The sequence below is a fragment of the Laetiporus sulphureus genome (assembly GCF_001632365.1).
Source record: "Laetiporus sulphureus 93-53 unplaced genomic scaffold LAESUscaffold_8, whole genome shotgun sequence".
Classification (NCBI taxonomy): domain Eukaryota; kingdom Fungi; phylum Basidiomycota; class Agaricomycetes; order Polyporales; family Laetiporaceae; genus Laetiporus; species Laetiporus sulphureus.
Window position 1 is genome coordinate 355,059 of NW_024468517.1, and position 17,060 is coordinate 372,118.

General features: G+C 52.0%; 5 protein-coding genes across 5 annotated transcripts; 3 read left to right on the top strand and 2 right to left on the bottom strand.

Annotated features, from left to right (window-relative positions):
- Nucleotides 1–174: 174 nt before the first annotated feature.
- Nucleotides 175–6,903, bottom strand: LAESUDRAFT_675011 (uncharacterized protein). Its single transcript, XM_040905578.1, has 9 exons — nucleotides 6,462–6,903; nucleotides 5,129–6,400; nucleotides 1,725–5,064; nucleotides 1,382–1,677; nucleotides 1,163–1,327; nucleotides 987–1,112; nucleotides 722–932; nucleotides 542–669; nucleotides 175–486 (listed from the first exon to the last, which is right to left on the bottom strand). Exons 1-9 carry the CDS (start codon nucleotides 6,705–6,707, stop codon nucleotides 346–348), a joined length of 5,925 nt encoding a protein of 1,974 aa, XP_040766943.1. The 5' UTR covers nucleotides 6,708–6,903; the 3' UTR covers nucleotides 175–345.
- A 340-nt stretch (nucleotides 6,904–7,243) lies between these two features.
- LAESUDRAFT_810833 (carbohydrate-binding module family 12 protein) lies at nucleotides 7,244–9,329 on the top strand. The gene is made up of 11 exons (XM_040914257.1): nucleotides 7,244–7,326; nucleotides 7,384–7,708; nucleotides 7,760–7,797; nucleotides 7,858–8,116; nucleotides 8,175–8,296; nucleotides 8,361–8,444; nucleotides 8,503–8,694; nucleotides 8,750–8,759; nucleotides 8,823–8,890; nucleotides 8,951–9,187; nucleotides 9,251–9,329. The coding sequence occupies exons 2-11, from the start codon at nucleotides 7,642–7,644 to the stop codon at nucleotides 9,275–9,277; spliced, it is 1,104 nt and encodes a 367-aa protein (XP_040766944.1). The 5' UTR covers nucleotides 7,244–7,326; nucleotides 7,384–7,641; the 3' UTR covers nucleotides 9,278–9,329.
- A 1,131-nt stretch (nucleotides 9,330–10,460) lies between these two features.
- Nucleotides 10,461–13,355, top strand: LAESUDRAFT_722930 (sterol esterase). The gene is made up of 16 exons (XM_040908308.1): nucleotides 10,461–10,725; nucleotides 10,794–10,960; nucleotides 11,025–11,089; nucleotides 11,144–11,156; nucleotides 11,208–11,318; nucleotides 11,375–11,440; nucleotides 11,503–11,572; nucleotides 11,626–11,716; nucleotides 11,770–12,036; nucleotides 12,089–12,156; nucleotides 12,220–12,255; nucleotides 12,316–12,385; nucleotides 12,441–12,478; nucleotides 12,533–12,639; nucleotides 12,694–12,795; nucleotides 12,849–13,355. Exons 1-16 carry the CDS (start codon nucleotides 10,553–10,555, stop codon nucleotides 13,064–13,066), a joined length of 1,662 nt encoding a protein of 553 aa, XP_040766945.1. The 5' UTR covers nucleotides 10,461–10,552; the 3' UTR covers nucleotides 13,067–13,355.
- Nucleotides 13,356–13,395: 40 nt separating this feature from the next.
- LAESUDRAFT_722933 (uncharacterized protein) lies at nucleotides 13,396–15,057 on the top strand. The gene is made up of 5 exons (XM_040908309.1): nucleotides 13,396–13,940; nucleotides 13,992–14,308; nucleotides 14,363–14,378; nucleotides 14,432–14,585; nucleotides 14,640–15,057. The coding sequence occupies exons 1-5, from the start codon at nucleotides 13,731–13,733 to the stop codon at nucleotides 14,699–14,701; spliced, it is 759 nt and encodes a 252-aa protein (XP_040766946.1). The 5' UTR covers nucleotides 13,396–13,730; the 3' UTR covers nucleotides 14,702–15,057.
- LAESUDRAFT_542853 (uncharacterized protein) lies at nucleotides 14,866–16,757 on the bottom strand. Its single transcript, XM_040902873.1, has 2 exons — nucleotides 16,681–16,757; nucleotides 14,866–16,629 (listed from the first exon to the last, which is right to left on the bottom strand). Exon 2 carries the CDS (start codon nucleotides 16,610–16,612, stop codon nucleotides 15,110–15,112), a length of 1,503 nt encoding a protein of 500 aa, XP_040766947.1. The 5' UTR covers nucleotides 16,613–16,629; nucleotides 16,681–16,757; the 3' UTR covers nucleotides 14,866–15,109.
- Between the last annotated feature and the right edge of the window lie 303 nt (nucleotides 16,758–17,060).

The following is a 17,060-nucleotide window of genomic DNA, read 5'->3' on the forward strand; positions in this document are numbered from 1 at the left end:
AGACAATCCCTTGGGGGAGCGATTCATCACTTATAAGTACTCGCAGTGATGAAGAACATCGGCAATTGCCAACTGTGTTTGAAATTCGCAGCTCATGCTTCCACGAATGATATCTTCCGAGGAATGCCCGAAAACGGTAGTGGCCTTTTAACGCAGCCATTGTTATGTTAGCTTCCAAAAGATTCTATCGCTGGTCTGAATCCCTAATCCATGTACATTCGCATTATGTGAGTATTTGATACATGTGCTCATTGTTGCCAGTATGGACTGAGTGCTGCTGATAGTATACGATGAGTCCATGGCATCTTAGCAAGAGTTAGATATCGCGCCCGGCCGGACAGGTGATCACGGCAAATCCTTTGCCCAGGACGCTGTTGAAAGTAGGCGAGGATGGCTGCTGAGAGCTGGAAAATTCAGAAAACGGCTGTAAACTTGTCGACAGAAAGATGCATAGCCACGATGATCTTCTGAACCTGCATGCAATTCCTGTGATCGAGACATTAATGAGTTGCACGCACTTTCGGCAGCAGATACAAGTTACCTGCAGAATGTCCCGCATAGTGGAAAACATGGTGCAAACGCCAGTGATGGATGTTTGATTTTGGAGTCTCAACGAAATGTCACCTTCGCTTTCCTTGCGTAGTTGTTCCGTCAAGTTGGCGAAGATCCCTTTAAATACAAATGTCAGTTATTCGAACAGCTGCAATGCCAAGAGACTCACTATCCAAGAAGGTCAATCTGTTGTCAAGTAATTCAGCTCGTGTGATGCTGTAGCCGTTAACGCCCGGCTTCGGTTCACATGGAATACCACGTAACAGCGGATGGCGTAGCTTGTCAATGGAGAAAAGTTCAGAGATATACTCGTGTTCTATGGATATTTTGCCAGCCACCATTGCTTGAAAGAAAACACTCAAAAAACCATCTTGCTCAGACTTTGACCAAGTCAGTTGAGCAGGATTTCAAGGCCTTGAAGAGCGGCTACTCACGAAGTAGGCAATGGGATCTAGCTGGAGCACCTTCCACATGAATCGCAGCCCAACATGACGTCGCCAAGCAACATCGATGATCTTCTCCCATGATTGTGGCCCCATTAAGAGATAGAAGTCCCAATTCTGAGAAATCATTCAGCGAGGACATATGATCTGTTTCTACTCTTGCCTACCTTTCTGTCGTCGTTCTGTATAATGATATTGGCGCAACCAACCCAACAATCAATCCATCTATCAGTCTCCGCTGTTTGATGCGGGAACACGCCTGAACCATGAGTAACGTTGACATGTTTACAGACGAAGCGGTATACAGCAGGCATGATATGTTTGTCGATAATCTTGACAGAAAACGGTCAAAAGAGCCTTGACTCGAAGTACGGAACAATACTTACCTCACATACTCTCTCGTCCTTCTTTTTCCTGTCCTGAAGGAGAGCAAGCTCCTCCGGAGTGCTGAGAGCCGCGATCAGATCGGGATCATCGAAACACATTGAGTTGTCCAACGACGCAAATTCATCCTGGCTCTCTTGGCTTTCCTCTGCTGTCCGCATAGGAGATGCATTTGAGGGTCTCGACATGACGGCTGCCCTGGCATTCAGAAACGCCTCGACTAGTTTACGGATTTCCATGCTCGTGGTCGGTACGGCCGAAAGTTTCGTTGACGTCGAGAAAACCCTTGTTACCCAAGCTGGTCTTTATCAGTGATTGCCAACACCAATCTCAAACTTCACTCACGGCCTCCTAATAGCTCAGGTTCCGGATATGGCGCCGGAGTCTGTGTGTTCTCCATCAAGGGGGTCTGAATGATACGACGAACACAACCGAGGAGCATCTGCACTGATACGACTGCCCAGTTCTTGATGTATTCGGCAACCTCAGGTGCTTGATACTCGTCCACAAGGATATTTGTCATGTCAGCTAGCCACTCAAGAGCATCTTGCAAGGGAAGCCGGAGGTGTCGCAGCAGGATCGCTAAGTGCATCAGCCCTCGTATACAAGCCCGACGAGTTTCTCTGTCCGCATCCTCGAAATTGACATAACGACGAGCATTCGATAGGCGGTATTTCAAGTTTGAGATCGTTGGCTCAAGATAGATGGCGACGGCGACAGCACTGAAGCGATTATATAGCATGGACAATTCATGATTACTTGGGGGAGAGGTTTTAGTGAACGGGACAGAGCCGACGGGGACACACAGCGAGAGCAACTTCTTGACATGCGGTGGAAGATGGTTATCTTGGCCTGGACGAAAACCCGCGACGTCTTTCGCAGCCTGCACGACGATTTTCAAAAACAGCGTGAAAGCAGTGTCACTGCGCTTGTTCTCAGAGAGTAGTTCCAGGTTGCTATGTCGAAGAAAACTGGGGTAATCGGAAGGCTCATCCAAGAGGTTGGCAAAGTGGCGACTCTTAAAGATATCCAGCAGGCGATTGAACAAAAGTGATGCATTGGTTAGCTGCCATCGCCAAAGCTGAGTCAGCGTGAGGCATCGCGAAACGAGTATACGAATATATTCGTCCCGTTTCCGCAGACTTCGTTTCGGCAGCCTACCATCGATTACAGGATTTGCAGCTAGGTTGATCTCCTCGAGAGCCGCGATCACGAGTGGCCACGAAGACCCAAGCTTTGGTGACGATGTAGAAATACCATGCATGGAAAATTGTGACAAAGATGTCAAGCAGAATATGCTCCTCCAGACCATCTCGCTGATCGCGAGGTCTGAAGGCAGCTTTTGCAGGAGGTGCTCACTCTTCAAGGTTTGCAAAAAGATACCCCAGAATGTAATGTCGTGGGCAGCAAGGTCCGCAGAAGTCGGCAGAATCGACGCCCAAGCACCCAAGAGATGTATCATGCAGATCCACAGCTCCGCAATCCGTGTGGCCAGAGAAGACTGCGTGGCCTCTCTCTCTTCACCCGCGAAGGGTTTCAGCAGGTCTTGGAAGCCAGCTTTCCATAATTCGCATATGAGGTGTCGCGCGTGTACGAGATGAGTCTGGTCATGAACCTGACCGAAACGGGTCTTGCGGATGCTATTGAGATGGGTTAATAATTCAATAGTGAACCAACGCAGGTCAAACGTCAAACGGTTGGGTGTTTCTTCGTCAGAGATTATCACGACCGGCGTGGTGATCAGTGTATCCAAATGCGAAATGTGCTTCTCCACAGCTGAGTCCAATCCCGCTCGTTCTTCGTCGACAGCGTTGTCGTATACCCAGGACACGTGCAAAGCAAGAGAATGAAGCAACATCTGCCAACGCTGACTATCTTGCACCGCGATGTTGTCCCGTCCTGTGATCCAGTCGCGCGCCAGATCGAGGACTTTCTCTAAGCACACCTCGACGTCTCGCGGCGACATGATTGGGTTCAAGTGAATGTCGAAAAAAGACGAAAGATTAGGGCGAGCAGGCACGTAGTCGGCTGAGAACACCGAGATAACTTCATGAAGACACCCGAGGCCAAGGTAGGTATCAGACCCAAACGCGATCCCCGGTGGCAAGGGACGGATACCAAAGTCGACTGTAACACGACGTGATACAGTCATCTCAACGTTCACTACTTGCGGGGCATCAAGCCGGTCGTCCTCGTCTGGTAACCAGTACTCATTCAACGTCTGCCCAAACGTCTGCCCAGCGAGATGATTCTTTAGTCGATGCGGTTTTGAAGACGGGCTTGCCCATTTCTCCCGCAAATGCTCGTGGACGGAGAAGTCGGCGAGAACATTAGTGGATGACTCCTCGGTCTCCATGGAGATTGGTTTGTCATGCATTCTCCCTGAGATTAGGCGTCCGCCCTCCGAGGCAAAGGTGAACAACCCGCCTGGCTGGCGATACTTCTTGCGTTGACGCTTCTTAGAAGAAGCGTCAGCGTCCATTTCGTCAATATGAGTGTCCTCCACATCCGCCGCTAATACACTTGGTGGATGTGCCGTGGGCCCTGCGTCTGAGATTGTATCTTCATGATGTCTGGCGTCCGGTTTGCTACGAGGGACGTCGACAAGAGGAAACTGCAGCTTAGTTTGATGTCCTACACCAGTACGTCGGGCACCAGAAGTGATAACGTGCATGCTTCCACCTGATTTTCTCCGCTTCGAAGTGCCATGTTGTGTTGAGCCACGCTGTCGTCGACCTTTGCCGCCCGAGACCCTGGTACGAGACAACATACGATCAATAAGATCACCTTCCCTCACAGCATCGTTCCGGCCGTCCTTGCGCAGTGGAGGATGGCTTTCGGACACCCATCGCTCAATCTTCGCGTCATCGATGCTACTATCACTCCCACTCTCATCCACATCCGCATGCGAATGAGAGGGAATAATTGGAACTTTGCGACGAGATCTCGAGAAGTGATCAACGTCCACCTCTGATTCCGACGTTGTTGACTCAGCAGCGTCCGTGTTCTCTTCCACCTTGTCCATGTCCGAGCTTTCGGAATCGCCACGTATCTCGATTACCGTGCGGTCGCCTGGAGCTCTCACCCGAACTCGAGACTGCCCAGGCCGTAGGGTCTCCTCGCCATTCGTGAGATTATGACCGCGGTCAGCGGAATTCCTCGAACGATGGGCAGAGGTGTTCTGCAAGTGACGCTGAACGAGAACGCGAGGCATCATCCGCTGAAGCACTTTGAGACGTCGCCGATCCCTCGCCGTCAACGCCTCGACGGATGAGCTGCTTTCGAATCCGGAATCCTCGTCTGACACATGGTCGGACGTCTGCGGAGGTTCAGGGTTGCCCTCCGAAGTGATCTCCGTATCTGAGAGAGCCAGAGGATGTGACAGATCATCATTCGAACTGAATCTGGTTCCAAATGGCGAGGCATCTGCGTCTATCGAAGTGAATGATGGAGATGAAAATCCGATTGCCGGAGGGCTACCGAAATTCATCAGGACGTCATCGTCCGGGGCCGCATCAGGATGGTCCTGAGCAACTGAGCTAGCAATAGATGGAGGTGATGATTGTGGAGAGATAGCCGTAGCGCTTTTCCGGCGTCGCCATCGTGGCATGAATTGGCTCTCATCGTCCTCCGGAGCATCATTTATTGTCGAGTCGACGGCGCTATGCTCCTTTACAGGAGAGCCCTACAAAAGAAGATGCCGTATTCAGAAATGTAACCAGTTCGAAGAGCCGAACGAGAGACTGAACTGTAAGACCTCGCGCTGGCTGAGGAGAGCGTCGAACGACGTTCCTCTTCCTCATAGGGAACGGTTTCGGGTTGGCGGGTTTCAACGCGTCCTCTGCTGGATCTTTGGGCTGCTTTGGCGGCATTTCGATGCGTTCATCAAAATCGTCTTCGGAACTGCTGCTGAAGGTTTCATTGAGTGCAGCTGGAAGCCACTTCTCTTGCCCTTCACGTTGCAGATGATTGCTAGATGCTGTAGAATGTGAGCGCGATGCCGCGCTGCTGATTTCAGGATGGACAGCAGTGTCGGCGCTCCTAAATTTGTGGTGTTGCGTTCCCTGTCCTTTGCGAACCGTCTCGGACGCGCCTGCACTGCGACTCCGGGATCCTTCTCGTGGGTCCGCTCTTCGGCGCTGCCAATATGATTCATCGTCCTCTTGACCGCCCTGGTCCACATACTCTTCTTCAGCATCTGATCCGTTTGCAGAGCCTGCGTTTCCCCGGCTGGACGATCGTCGATGTTTCCTCCCACGTGCCGGACTGACGACCTTAACGATTGCCTCAGGGTTGGAACGCATTTGACGCTTGTACATCGCCTTGTCGTATGCATATGGGTTCTTCTGCCATGCCTGACGTGCTCTGAACGAGTAGCGACGGTGTGCGTCTTCGTGATCTTGATGCCTTGCATCGTTTGCATCATCGTGTTCGAACTCTGCTCGAGGTGCTTCCGAACCTGAGAGAAAATTGGGCATGGCTAGCCGACTGGTGCCTGCGGGAGTCGGAGAAGTTGCATGATCAGCTCCCAACGTCAGGACAATTGGCGAATGTATCGGAGTCAATGGAGAGTTCGACCATAGTCCCTGCATCTCGTGTTGGCTGTAACGGGTCAGCGACCTCGCAATGATAGGAAGTGCCCTCCTTGGAGTGAGCAAGGAAATGGGATCCGCAGAAGATGCTCTAGATGCAGCTTCAACACGCTCAGAACTCACTGCAGGTGGGTCAACAACTGGCAGCGATGATGATGGCTGACGGTAAGCTTCTTCTGGGCGTATGTCATCTGCGTCGATACAGAGCGAGTCGTCATAATCAGGCATTTCTACATCTGTGATTCGACGCGGAGTGGATAATGCGACCGATAAGTTCCGTTTCTGGAACATGATCTCGGGACACGGAGACCAGGTTCTAGGCGAGCACGGCGCAGAACGTAATATCGGCGATGTGGGTCTGCTTCGATCGCGAGTCGGCGTAGTAGGAAGAGAGGCGCTCGTTCGATGTGTGGGTGCTTCATGCCATACCTAGGACGATGAGCAACAGTGAGTAGTTGATGGTGGCTTCTTCCATGAACAGCACCCTCACCTTCACGCGTTTACGAGGCGGCCCTTCCGCATTTGTCTTCGGCGATATATGCGCACTCTCCCATGAAAATGTTGCATTGTGTTGGTCAATGGACCCGCTCACCAGTGAGTGTTTCCCCACGGCGAAGGCCCCACGAGGACGCGTAGTAGCTGTCGCCACTATGTTCGACCAATAACGAGGGCTGAGAGCCCGTATCTCCTCCCTCTCCTCCGCATCAGACGTCTCCACAGTCAGCATCTCCTCCATGTGTCGGTTCTCGATGGTCGGTCAGTGCATGAATAGTCGGCTAGCAAGCCAGAGACGTGCTGTAATTTGTGTGGAATACACCAGGTGGGTGCACGGTGTAGCAACCGAATGATGGGGAAGTTCGCGAGGAGAAGGCAGCCGGTGTTCGCAACCACGCGGATCGAGATTTCCTTCTTAGCAGATGAGAAAAGTCGCGTTGGCTATGGACAGAGGTTCGCGAGCTCGACCCTGCAAGCGACGGTGGCGACGGCGATTCGCGTGTGACATGACGCACGTGATAATGTGACAGTCGCGTTCTCTTGCGGCGGCATCTGCCGTGATAAAAGCGGCTTGTTTCATCTAGGGCGCTTGCGCTGAATCCGCTGGCGTGAAGAGCTCTCCTTCCTTCGAGCATGCTTGATCGGTGCGGACTCGCTTTGATTGAGCTAGAATACTCCAGACTTCATTTCCATCTTCTTCTTTGTCTTCCAAAGTCAGGTGCAAATTTGCGATGGTCAGTTCGGGCAACATCGGTTTGATAATCACCGCCACGAACACCGCCCGCAGGCAATGGTTTCCTTCCGGTACTCATCGATAAGAGCCATGTTCACAGCTCTTGCGCTCGAGGAAACCTTGGAAGGTCCCCAAACTCAAAATCATTGACAGCGCGATCCTAATCTATATTGCGGTCATGTAGCCGAGAAACTGCTAATCGCGGGGATCAGTGCCCCGCACCATTCGCGGGCGTATCGTGTATTCAGCGAACTGCAACACTGGGGCGGTTCTTCTTGCACGTGTAAGGGCGGTGATGGCTGCCAAGACGATTCGGATCGCGCCAAGTTCGCAGCAGTTGGTGTTATATAAATCCAGCTCGCCAGCAAGCATCACCCCCATCGCACACTGAACCTCGACTTCGAAGGAGCATCGGACACCTCTCAACGCCAAACTTACCAAGATGTCTAAGATCAGTGAATGGCAGCCCGGTACCCACTACGACATGGGTTCGGAGGTCGTCTACCAAGGTACGCTGGCAGCTCCTCGAACCTTGGAGTTTGGTATTTATGGACTACTAGGCGTGAGGTATAAGATCATCCAAGCACACACGTCGGAGGTGTGTGGAAACTGTTACAGCGTTCCGATATAACGACAGCTTAACCCAACGTGTGTTCAGCCCGGCTGGGAGCCTCCTCAGACACCGGCCCTGTGGGGTCGCATGCAAGATGATTACAGCTCACAGACTTCATTTGGGTACGGGGATTTCTCATCTCAGCCCAACCGCGGCGGTGGACCTGGTGGCGACTACAATCCGTCCTACGTTCAGCCAGGGCAGTACCAGCCGCCCTCTCCTGCCCAAGGGTTCCATCCTCAAGGCCCTCCCCAGGGTGTCCCGCCCCCTTCTTCCCCGTACCAAGGACAGCCTGCACCGTCGCGTAAGCATGCCATATGGAAAATGCGAGAAAGCATTATACTGAAGGGTGTCATGATCAGCGGCTCCGCCTTCTGACGAGAAGCAGTGGGATCAACACAGCGAGCAGAACGTTGAAATCCACGAGGAGGAGCGCCAGAAGAAGTGGTATGAGCTGGATGAACATCGTCGGAAGCAGCTAGAGGTATACTCATTCTCACAACCTCGGACGTGATTATCACGATATGAACGATGATCCTTCTTGACAGGTTGGAGGCGGGCTAGTTGCTGGCCTGGCCGCGGTCGGAGCCGGTTACTACGCATACAAGTCTCACCAAAAGAGCGAGGAGGAGGTAAGAACTCTTCCTACAGCTATTGCGCTCTCATCTTACACTAACTTCTGCCCATTAGAAAAAGGCACAGGTGTGGGGCCTCCAGAACTGGCTCCAGGATGCTCAAGCACGCACCGCTGCCTACCACAGTGAAGGCCGCCGTACCCCCGTCACTTGGGTTCTGTCCGAAGGCAACAGGATCCCTCCAGATGCCATCACTGGTGGAGAACATAATGGACAGCCACTGTACATCTGCCGCGGTTTCTACGAGGTGAGTTGCACGTGCACTTCTGATGGTTCTCGCCGGCTGACGGTCATAATCTCAGGGAGGAATCCGTGCGTGCTTTGCAGCCCAAGGTTCCCTGTTAGAAACAATGACTTACCTGTGAGCCTTTGCAGAGGTCGGCAAAGTATCGCCTGCGTTCGAACGTGGTGCAGTGGTCGGTTATGGGAGCCACGAAGCTCAGGTACGATGACACTCAGCGCTGCTATCTTCTTCATGCCCCCTAACACGTACACGCCTACAGCTCCCCAAGTACGAGATCCTCGTTGGCGACCCCCGTGCGCTACGCTGGGTCGATGTTCACGGCCGTCTGAACGTGCACCACCTCGGCGCCCGTCCAGTCGAGGGCGGTCAGGAAGCTGATGGAACGCTCCTCTACATTGCGAAGGCGCAGCAGGGCAACAACATCGTCCCGGGTAAAGTGAGCGAGAAGCATGATTGTGCGCTCATCCCGGCGAACAACACGGAGATTCAGTGCGAAGTGAGTGCACGAACTGTCATGTTGTGGGTTCAATAACTGCTTACACGAAACATCTCGCTGTAGCACTATCGTGTGTTGTGCTACGCTTGAAGCTCCGGGTGAAAGTGCACGGATGTAATAAAGAGTGTCTGCTGGTGATGTGGATCCGATTCATTGATCATGTACATGTAGTCTGTAGGGGAATATTGCAACAAGTTTTGTTCTAGGAGGTTACATCTATCTGTCTGTCAGAGCTTTCGGCTGACAATTATCGCCCGCTACCAAAACGTACCACTCAGGCTGAGAAGTCACGGTCATGTGGTCGCTGTCTCAGGCGGCGTTTCTGCGCCCAAAAATGCCAGAATGCGTCGAGCCCAAACGTGATCAGCGCCGTGCTTGACTCGCTGATCTGCATGATGTGGAAGAGGATTCACATCATCACAGGTCTCGAAGAGGATTAACAGGTCTTCTTTAGGGAATTCACCTCCTCGCCACGATCGGATTCTGAGCTCCTTTAGTCCAGCGAAGTTCTTGCAGCTGCACTCCACCGATAGACATGCGCATGATGGGCAAGGGGGCGCTGCACGCATTCAAGGGCCATTGCGACCTTGCAGAACGATTCATGTGATTCCGAAGAGGGATTATCACGCGACGGAGACCTCTCCGATACATCTTCAAAGCCTTTATGTCACGCTATGCACTAATCCGACCGCCTTTCAGAAGAATCCCACCGTTAGGAACCTCCATGTGTGTCAAATGCAGCCGCCCAGTGTGACCTGCCTCGGGCTGCTCCTATATTAACTCAATGTCATTCGTCCCAGCTCATTAACCTGTCTTGACATGGCGTTCGAATGGCACGATTTGCTTTATACACGCTGTTTCATCACCCCCGGAATCATATTGCTGATCACAGGCAGGCTGCGGGGTTTCGAAGTCAAGCGATCGGTCCGAGAATGTCAGGACAATGTCCGGAGCTTTGCACGCGGAACGTTATCCCTCGTGACCATGGTGGATATGTGGATTGATGTAGGTGTCTTGGAGCTCGCCGAAACTAAGAAATATCCTCATTCCATCCAAGGATGTCCGGTCACAGACCATGTCAGCTGAAACTGATGCAACGGTTCAGCCGGCAACGAGACGCATCCTATTCAACTAGACGCCATCGGCTGCGCTTTTTACGACAAAGAATCCTCATGTATGAATGGAATGTGACTCCGGATCGTCCACATCATTGCCGCACTGGCACGCGGGACGTACGCTTCGACGCTGCCTACGTGGGAGCGCTGCTAAACATGTCATTGACCCGTCTGTATAAATGCTTGTATGCTCTGGAGTAACGACTGGGCGTTCCCGCAGACACAACGTTACAGCTAACCCAGTCCTCCGATGACTTTGCGGAAACTGCTCGCTTTGTCGGTGCTGGCGGCATGGACCGTCGTTGGACATCCCCTCGACTCTCGTGCAGCGGATCCTATTGCAGCATTGTCCTATGCATCGTTTCAAGGCTCCACGTCCGGCGATGTATCGTCCTTCCTCGGTATGCCCTACGCGACTCCACCGTAAGTCTATTGGTCATCGCCGCTGAGTGTTGCACTGGAACAATTGTTTCTACGTCTTTGCCGTATAGGATCGGAAGTCTGCGCTTCGCAGCACCCCAGCCGCCTGTGACGATGGACGGTATACAAGACGCGACGAGCTTCGGAGCAGCGTGTCCTCAACAAGGGCTCGTCCTTCCCGAACTGCTTCCTTCGAACTTCTCGATCATTTCTTCTGGATCGCTAATCTCAGAAGACTGTATGTCCGGTTTCTTGGCGCTGTGGCTGTGATGCATATGTTCATGAGGGCCTCGACTGATCAGGCCTCTTCGTCAACATATGGAAACCGGCCTCCGCGGCAGCTGGAGATAACCTCCCTGTGCTCTTCGTACGTCGAGCGTCTTGAAAATGTAGACCTGGTGACTGACTCATCTCCTGTCAGTGGATCTTCGGAGGTCCTGTCTTTGCTTTCAGTCACCAGGTGATGTCCTAATATTCGCCCGTAGGAGCATTCGAGATCGGGGATGCATCGCTGTACGACGGCGCGCTATATGTGGAACGATCTATTGCATTGGGCGAGCCAATAATACTCGTATCACACAACTATCGCGTGAACGGTGAGCGATATTGTGATTCAGTGATCTAAGATCGCAGCACTGACAACGTGCATCAGCGTTCGGGTTCTTGGCAAGCGAGGAACTAGCAGCAGAGAATGCAACAAACATTGGACTCAGAGATCGTGCGTCTTGCAACCCATCGTCCGGCTAATCGAGTCGCTTGACGTCACGACAACGTGTGTAGAAAGACTTGCAATGGAATGGGTTAATCAATATATCTCGGAATTCGGAGGCGACCCAGACAAAGTCACCATGTGAGCACGGATATCTCATTCCAGCATGTCTTAGCGGTACTTACCAAGCGCAGCTGGGGAGAGAGTGCCGGCGCGTACTCTGTCGCTGCTCACCTGATCTGGAATGACGGTGATACCGGAGGCCTGTTCCGAGCCGCTGTAATGGTGCGACTTCAAGCCGTCCTTCAAAGCTGCATTTTATTGACAAGCCACAACAGGAATCGGGTTTCCCGATATCGCTTGCGAACGTTTCGCAAGGGCAGCAATACTACGACCAGCTGGTACAGAACACAGGATGCTCTGGAGCATCTGATACGTTGTCATGCCTGCGCGAGACAGACTACACGGCGTTGCTCGCAGCGGTCGCAGAAAGCCCTAGTTTCTTCAGTTATCAGAGTCTGAACCTTGCGTGGGAGCCTCGCATCGATGGCGACATAATCGTCCGAAATGGGTACCGATACATCGAGATGGGCTTGTACGCGAAGGTTTGCGTTTTCGTGACCGAATACGTTCCATCTCTGACGCGATTATGTTCAGGTACCAGTGATCGCAGGCGACTGCTACGACGAAGGAACTTTGTTCTCATTCAGCAATGCCAACATCACGTTTGTCACCACCTCCTACGTATTGTCGTCTCCTTGCTAATTGGACGATGCGTATGTCTGCAGAACTGATGAAGAGTTCCTTGAATACATACATACCAAGTGCTGTTTTCTCACTATAACCTGTAGGAAGCCTCACTCACCGCATATCATATTACACAGCTACATCACGATTGCTTCCGACTCGCAAATCGAAGCTGTGGGGGAGGCCTATCCCGCTGATCTCAGTGCTGTGCGTTGAAGACACGGGCCTTCGCATCTGCGATGCTAAAGATTGATATCCTTAGGGTTCCCCATATGACACGGGTATTTTCTATGCCTTGACGTACGTATCCATCGTCTGATACTCAGAGTGTCGTGCTCTGATCACTTGGTAAAGCCCGCAGTTCAAGCGAATCGCATCGTTCCAGGGCGATTATTATTGGCAGGCACCGCGCAGATTCTTCCTCTCGTACGCATCGCAAACGCAAGACACTTGGGCATACTGTGAGCCTCTTTATATCTACGGAAATTCTTACTAAGTCAATATTATCTTGCCAGTGTACGAGCGCGGCAAATACATACCATATCTGGGCGCCGCTCATGGAACGGACCTACTCGAGTTTTGGTCAGATGTCGATTACATCGCAGTGGATGCTTTGAGTAAGCAACAATTGGATGCGATACGTTTGTACATGGCTGAAGTGTTGATGCAGTTAACTTTGCGACCAACGTCAATCCGAATGCCCCTTCCGATCTCCCTTCTGGTGTCAGCCTACTGTCCGATATCACCTGGGATCAATGGGGCTCTGATACATCCGCCCCGCCATTGTTGACCTTCGTCGACCCTGCGCCTCTGGTCGAAATCACAACGGATACATATCGTGCATCCGCCATGAACCTTTTGAACGAGTTGGAGTCTCTGTTCCCTTGATATTCCATTTTAGTAGGATAGCGGCCGGGAGTGAATGGTGATTATCTGCATGTAAACGAGCCAACCTGGTCATTTCAAGTTCGTGATTGGCGATTCAAGTTTCCGACGATACATCCGTCAAACTTGAACGTGCTGAAGCCTAGTGCCACGCTCATGCTGGTGACTGACTCACGGAATTGTTCACTTGGCTGGGCGAGTCGTAGCCTATCGAAGAGAAATGTATATATCGAACTTCAAGCTTCAGAAGTAGTAGGATGAATGCCAGTGTGAGAAAAAACCGTGCTCATCGGGGCCTGAACTGTACAATCCGGCGCACACAATATTCGCGACAACGTTCTTCGGGAAACACGGTGGCGATAGCAGCTTTGTTGTCGTACACTTTATTACACTAACGTCACCGACTGCGTAGAGTGCGCTGTGTTTGGAGCTAGCGCTGCTGCGGCGGAGGCAACTGTTGCTCACCGGAATGACATCCGCTCTCCAGTACCTGCTTGTCTCTTCCTGACATTTACTCACAGCCCCATACCACCGGACATCCTGTCAACACCAATTCTCTCCTTCAACAGCCATCATATCACTGCCGCTCCCGTAAACAAGGCAGTGCGGCCTATGTTCCTCCGTTCAACGACTACAGGATAACTGCGTCCTCTCTGGGTCTGTCGTCATGCTCATATGCACCCTCGCGGTCATCTTCCTGTCTACATTGGCTCTCAATATCTGCATCCAGCCGGTACTATCGGCGGAGTACGCAACAGACCAGTATGTCATGAACCAGCGGCATGTTCAACGGGAATACGAGAATGGCGAGCTCCCGCCTGAAGAAGATACGATTGGATGGGTGGATCCACGGCTCAATGGCGGTCGCCTACTTGATGTGAGCAAAGAAGCACTCAAAAAGGTTTAACTGACTCGGCTGCTCCTCCAGTTCACGACGACGCAGCTCGGCGAGCCGCTGAACGTGATTATCACGGCTCTTTCCGATCCATACATCCTTAGCGAGGCGGGCCTGCACAACTACGCAAAGTCGATAGGATACTCAGAGGAATGCCTCGGGCTGCACTACGGTGACATTCACGAAGCGGATCTGGGGGACGGGCTGGGGCGTAAGCCGGAGGTGTTTCTTGCGCGGCAAGACTACTTCCCCGTGATGGGCACATGTTGGGAGAGTGTGCGTGGAGGACATCATTTTCGTGCATGGAAGCAGAATGGGACAGTCGCGAACAGCGAGGCGTGGTTCATTGGGTACGTGGGGCAAGACCGTGCTTGTCACTGTTACATGCTAATGTCAGACCTCAGGGCTTCTGAGGAGAAGGTAAAGTACATTCGTAATGTAGGGATGCGGAGAGCTTACTGACGGAGTTGCAGGACTCGTCGAAGAACCATCAAATCATACCTGATGGGTACAACCTGGGACGAAATTATCTCGTAGAGCGAGCAGTCGCGGGAACCCACTGGAACGGCATGTGGTGGAAGGCTGACGTCGAGTGGCGTGCTGGCCTACTAGAGAGGGGCAATCGAGGTTTGTACGCGATTGTTCTTCATGGCTACCACACATTTGACATGCTACACGCAGGCGTGAACCATGATATTAAACAGGACGGACTCGTCGCCATCCTCACAGTCATACGGCTTTGACCGGCCATCCAAGGCGCTGCTCTTCTGTGCTGCGATGTTCATAGCTCGCTTCATGGATTCTGCTATGCTCCCACCAGCATTAGTTATCTTTTATCTATAATCAACGGACTACTTAAATCTGGATCACAGCCTGCATATCGATGCTCCCGTAGATACTTGGGATCGCATCCAGTCTCTTGCAGCCTATCTACGCACTATCTATATATGCCTATAACTAGTCCGGCGATAATGCGTGATGCATATCCTACACCGCTGCTAGCATCCCTTTAGTCGTGCAATGTCTATCCCACACCACACTACATTTATGTATAACAAGTTACGGCCGTCAGATATAAGTATCGAGCATAGTCAAAGACGAATCTGTTGACGCCGACGGCCGACTAATCAGAGAGGCAATTATGAACAGCGCTACCAGTGACCCACCTGGGAGTATACGACACGAAGTATTTGTTCGAACTTGCAACTGTTTCTCAGCAAAGCTTGGAAGTCATCAACGCCGTAATCTTCTCGGTCGAAAATCTCAATGAAGGCAGCTAGCAACAATGTTTGGTTTGGCACGTCATACGAGGGCTTTGGAGAACCCATCATATTGGCCCCAAAGAGGTCTGCCAGGCGAAGAATGACAGAAGTACCTCCGTTGGTAGAAATTGACAGAATTGGATCCACGGTTTCGCTCCAGTAGGGCGGCAGCTTGATCGAGCCTCGGTCGCCTGGAGAGAGATTCCCGGCAATGGACGACCAGACTTGCGCAGCTGTGTCGCGGCACTGCTTGCGATATAACAGGAAGCGGCGATATACCGCTGCGCTGACGGTTTCCATTAGAGTCATATATTGATCCCGATCTTCGGTTAGAGCGTAGCGTGCGGCTTCTTGAGCTTCCGTCTCCCAACCGAAACGCATGGCGGTGAAGTAGGCTGGAAGACCGCTGTCCGGGATCCGCTTCAGCAATTCTTTCTTCAAACATCCTACAGCCCTCCTCATATCGTACTTGATGGCGGACTGCAATACTCCAATTAGTTCATCCCAATCCGTAAATTCGGGTTCTGGAACTGGGTAACAGAGTTGTAGCAGTTTAGCCAGAATTCCAGTCGATTCAGGTAGAGAGATAGTTTGACGGCTTGGACGGTGGAGGGGATCAAGCATTCTCGAAATGACGGGGGAGGCAAGAGTGAGTATCGGTAAGTGAACATAGAAGTCCATCCCATCTAAGGAGCGTAGGACGACATCTGCATTCGGATCCCGGAAGTACGCCACGAGACAACCTTGCTCGACAGCGGAGGAGCTCAATGAAGCATCCAATGTGGTTTGATGAGTAACGCAGAAATGAGCAGATGCGACATCTACACTCTGTGTATAGAACTGGAGGAGGCGATAGTATTCTCCCGTGGTCAGTTCATCCATCTCTGGAACGTAGCTGTCAATCTGGAGAGACGAAGTCTCGCGATACGCAATCGCAGCTGCTCTTGCCTCCTGCTCAAGACGGAGAGAGCAGGCGAGCACGTATGCTCGGAGGGGATCTCGGCGCGCGATGACTGTGAGTTTCTTCTTCAGCCTCGGTAACAGGTCCTCCATCTGATACTTGACTGCAGCTTTTAACACAGGACCCAGATCCGCTACTTTGTCTAGATCGGGATCCTCGACAGGGTAGCAGAAGCGGAGCAAGCGCCCAAGCGTCTCGCTGTCTTCTTCCATGTGAATGAGTGGGAGGCCTGCTTCTGGATGTACGTCACTGCCCGCAGGTTCCTCCGGTTGTGGCATGGCGAACATTGTCTCGAAGAAAGGTGAAGCGACGCTCATAATTGTGGTATGAACGCGAAAGTCCACGTTATCTGACGAGCGCAGAATGACATCCGCGCTTTGCTTGTTGAAGGGTGCAGGAGCATTGATGGTTGTTCCGTGACTCTGATCCATAGCGAGTCCTTGCACTACTTCATGAAATGACTACATGCTAATACGGTGACGAGAATTGTGGTACTCACTAGGGCTCCTGTGCACCGCGAGCCAACCTCCAGAGAGAGTCGTTCAGTGTGAAGCCAGAGATAGGCGTACCGCACTATCGGAGAAGCTCACCATCTTGAGACGCTCGATACTCCGAGAAAGTCTGACTCTCATGTAGAGGGAGTAGCATCCACGTGAGGCATGCGTTCCGTCTCAAACATCCGCATCATCCAGCAATGCGAGCTCTACGTACACTAGTGTGATTGAGCGCATTAGGTTTGTATCGCAATCAAGCTTCAAGGCAGTGCATTCGACGGATGTTTGGTATGTTAGCGCGTGAAACCAGTTTCGACCAATTGATGAGGGTTCGTCGACATCGTCAGTCCTCCACAAGACGCAGCCACGCATCTGAGGAGAGAGA

Excerpts from the sequence above, each read along its gene's own strand:
- LAESUDRAFT_722933 (XM_040908309.1), top strand. The coding sequence starts at position 13,731 with ATGCTCATATGCACCCTCGCGGTCATCTTCCTGTCTACATTGGCTCTC. Across the intron at positions 13,941-13,991 it reads ATGGCGGTCGCCTACTTGAT|TTCACGACGACGCAGCTCGG; the intron begins GTGAGCAAAGAA and ends CTGCTCCTCCAG. Across the intron at positions 14,586-14,639 it reads ACTAGAGAGGGGCAATCGAG|GCGTGAACCATGATATTAAA; the intron begins GTTTGTACGCGA and ends TGCTACACGCAG.
- LAESUDRAFT_675011 (XM_040905578.1), bottom strand. The coding sequence starts at position 6,707 with ATGGAGGAGATGCTGACTGTGGAGACGTCTGATGCGGAGGAGAGGGAG. Across the intron at positions 5,065-5,128 it reads AGCCAGCGCGAGGTCTTACA|GGCTCTCCTGTAAAGGAGCA; the intron begins GTTCAGTCTCTC and ends CTTCTTTTGTAG. Across the intron at positions 487-541 it reads CTATGCGGGACATTCTGCAG|GAATTGCATGCAGGTTCAGA; the intron begins GTAACTTGTATC and ends TCTCGATCACAG.
- LAESUDRAFT_542853 (XM_040902873.1), bottom strand. The coding sequence starts at position 16,612 with ATGGATCAGAGTCACGGAACAACCATCAATGCTCCTGCACCCTTCAAC.
- LAESUDRAFT_722930 (XM_040908308.1), top strand. The coding sequence starts at position 10,553 with ATGACTTTGCGGAAACTGCTCGCTTTGTCGGTGCTGGCGGCATGGACC. Across the intron at positions 11,717-11,769 it reads TGTTCCGAGCCGCTGTAATG|GAATCGGGTTTCCCGATATC; the intron begins GTGCGACTTCAA and ends AAGCCACAACAG. Across the intron at positions 12,796-12,848 it reads CATCGCAGTGGATGCTTTGA|TTAACTTTGCGACCAACGTC; the intron begins GTAAGCAACAAT and ends GTGTTGATGCAG.
- LAESUDRAFT_810833 (XM_040914257.1), top strand. The coding sequence starts at position 7,642 with ATGTCTAAGATCAGTGAATGGCAGCCCGGTACCCACTACGACATGGGT. Across the intron at positions 8,297-8,360 it reads ATCGTCGGAAGCAGCTAGAG|GTTGGAGGCGGGCTAGTTGC; the intron begins GTATACTCATTC and ends CCTTCTTGACAG. Across the intron at positions 9,188-9,250 it reads ACACGGAGATTCAGTGCGAA|CACTATCGTGTGTTGTGCTA; the intron begins GTGAGTGCACGA and ends ATCTCGCTGTAG.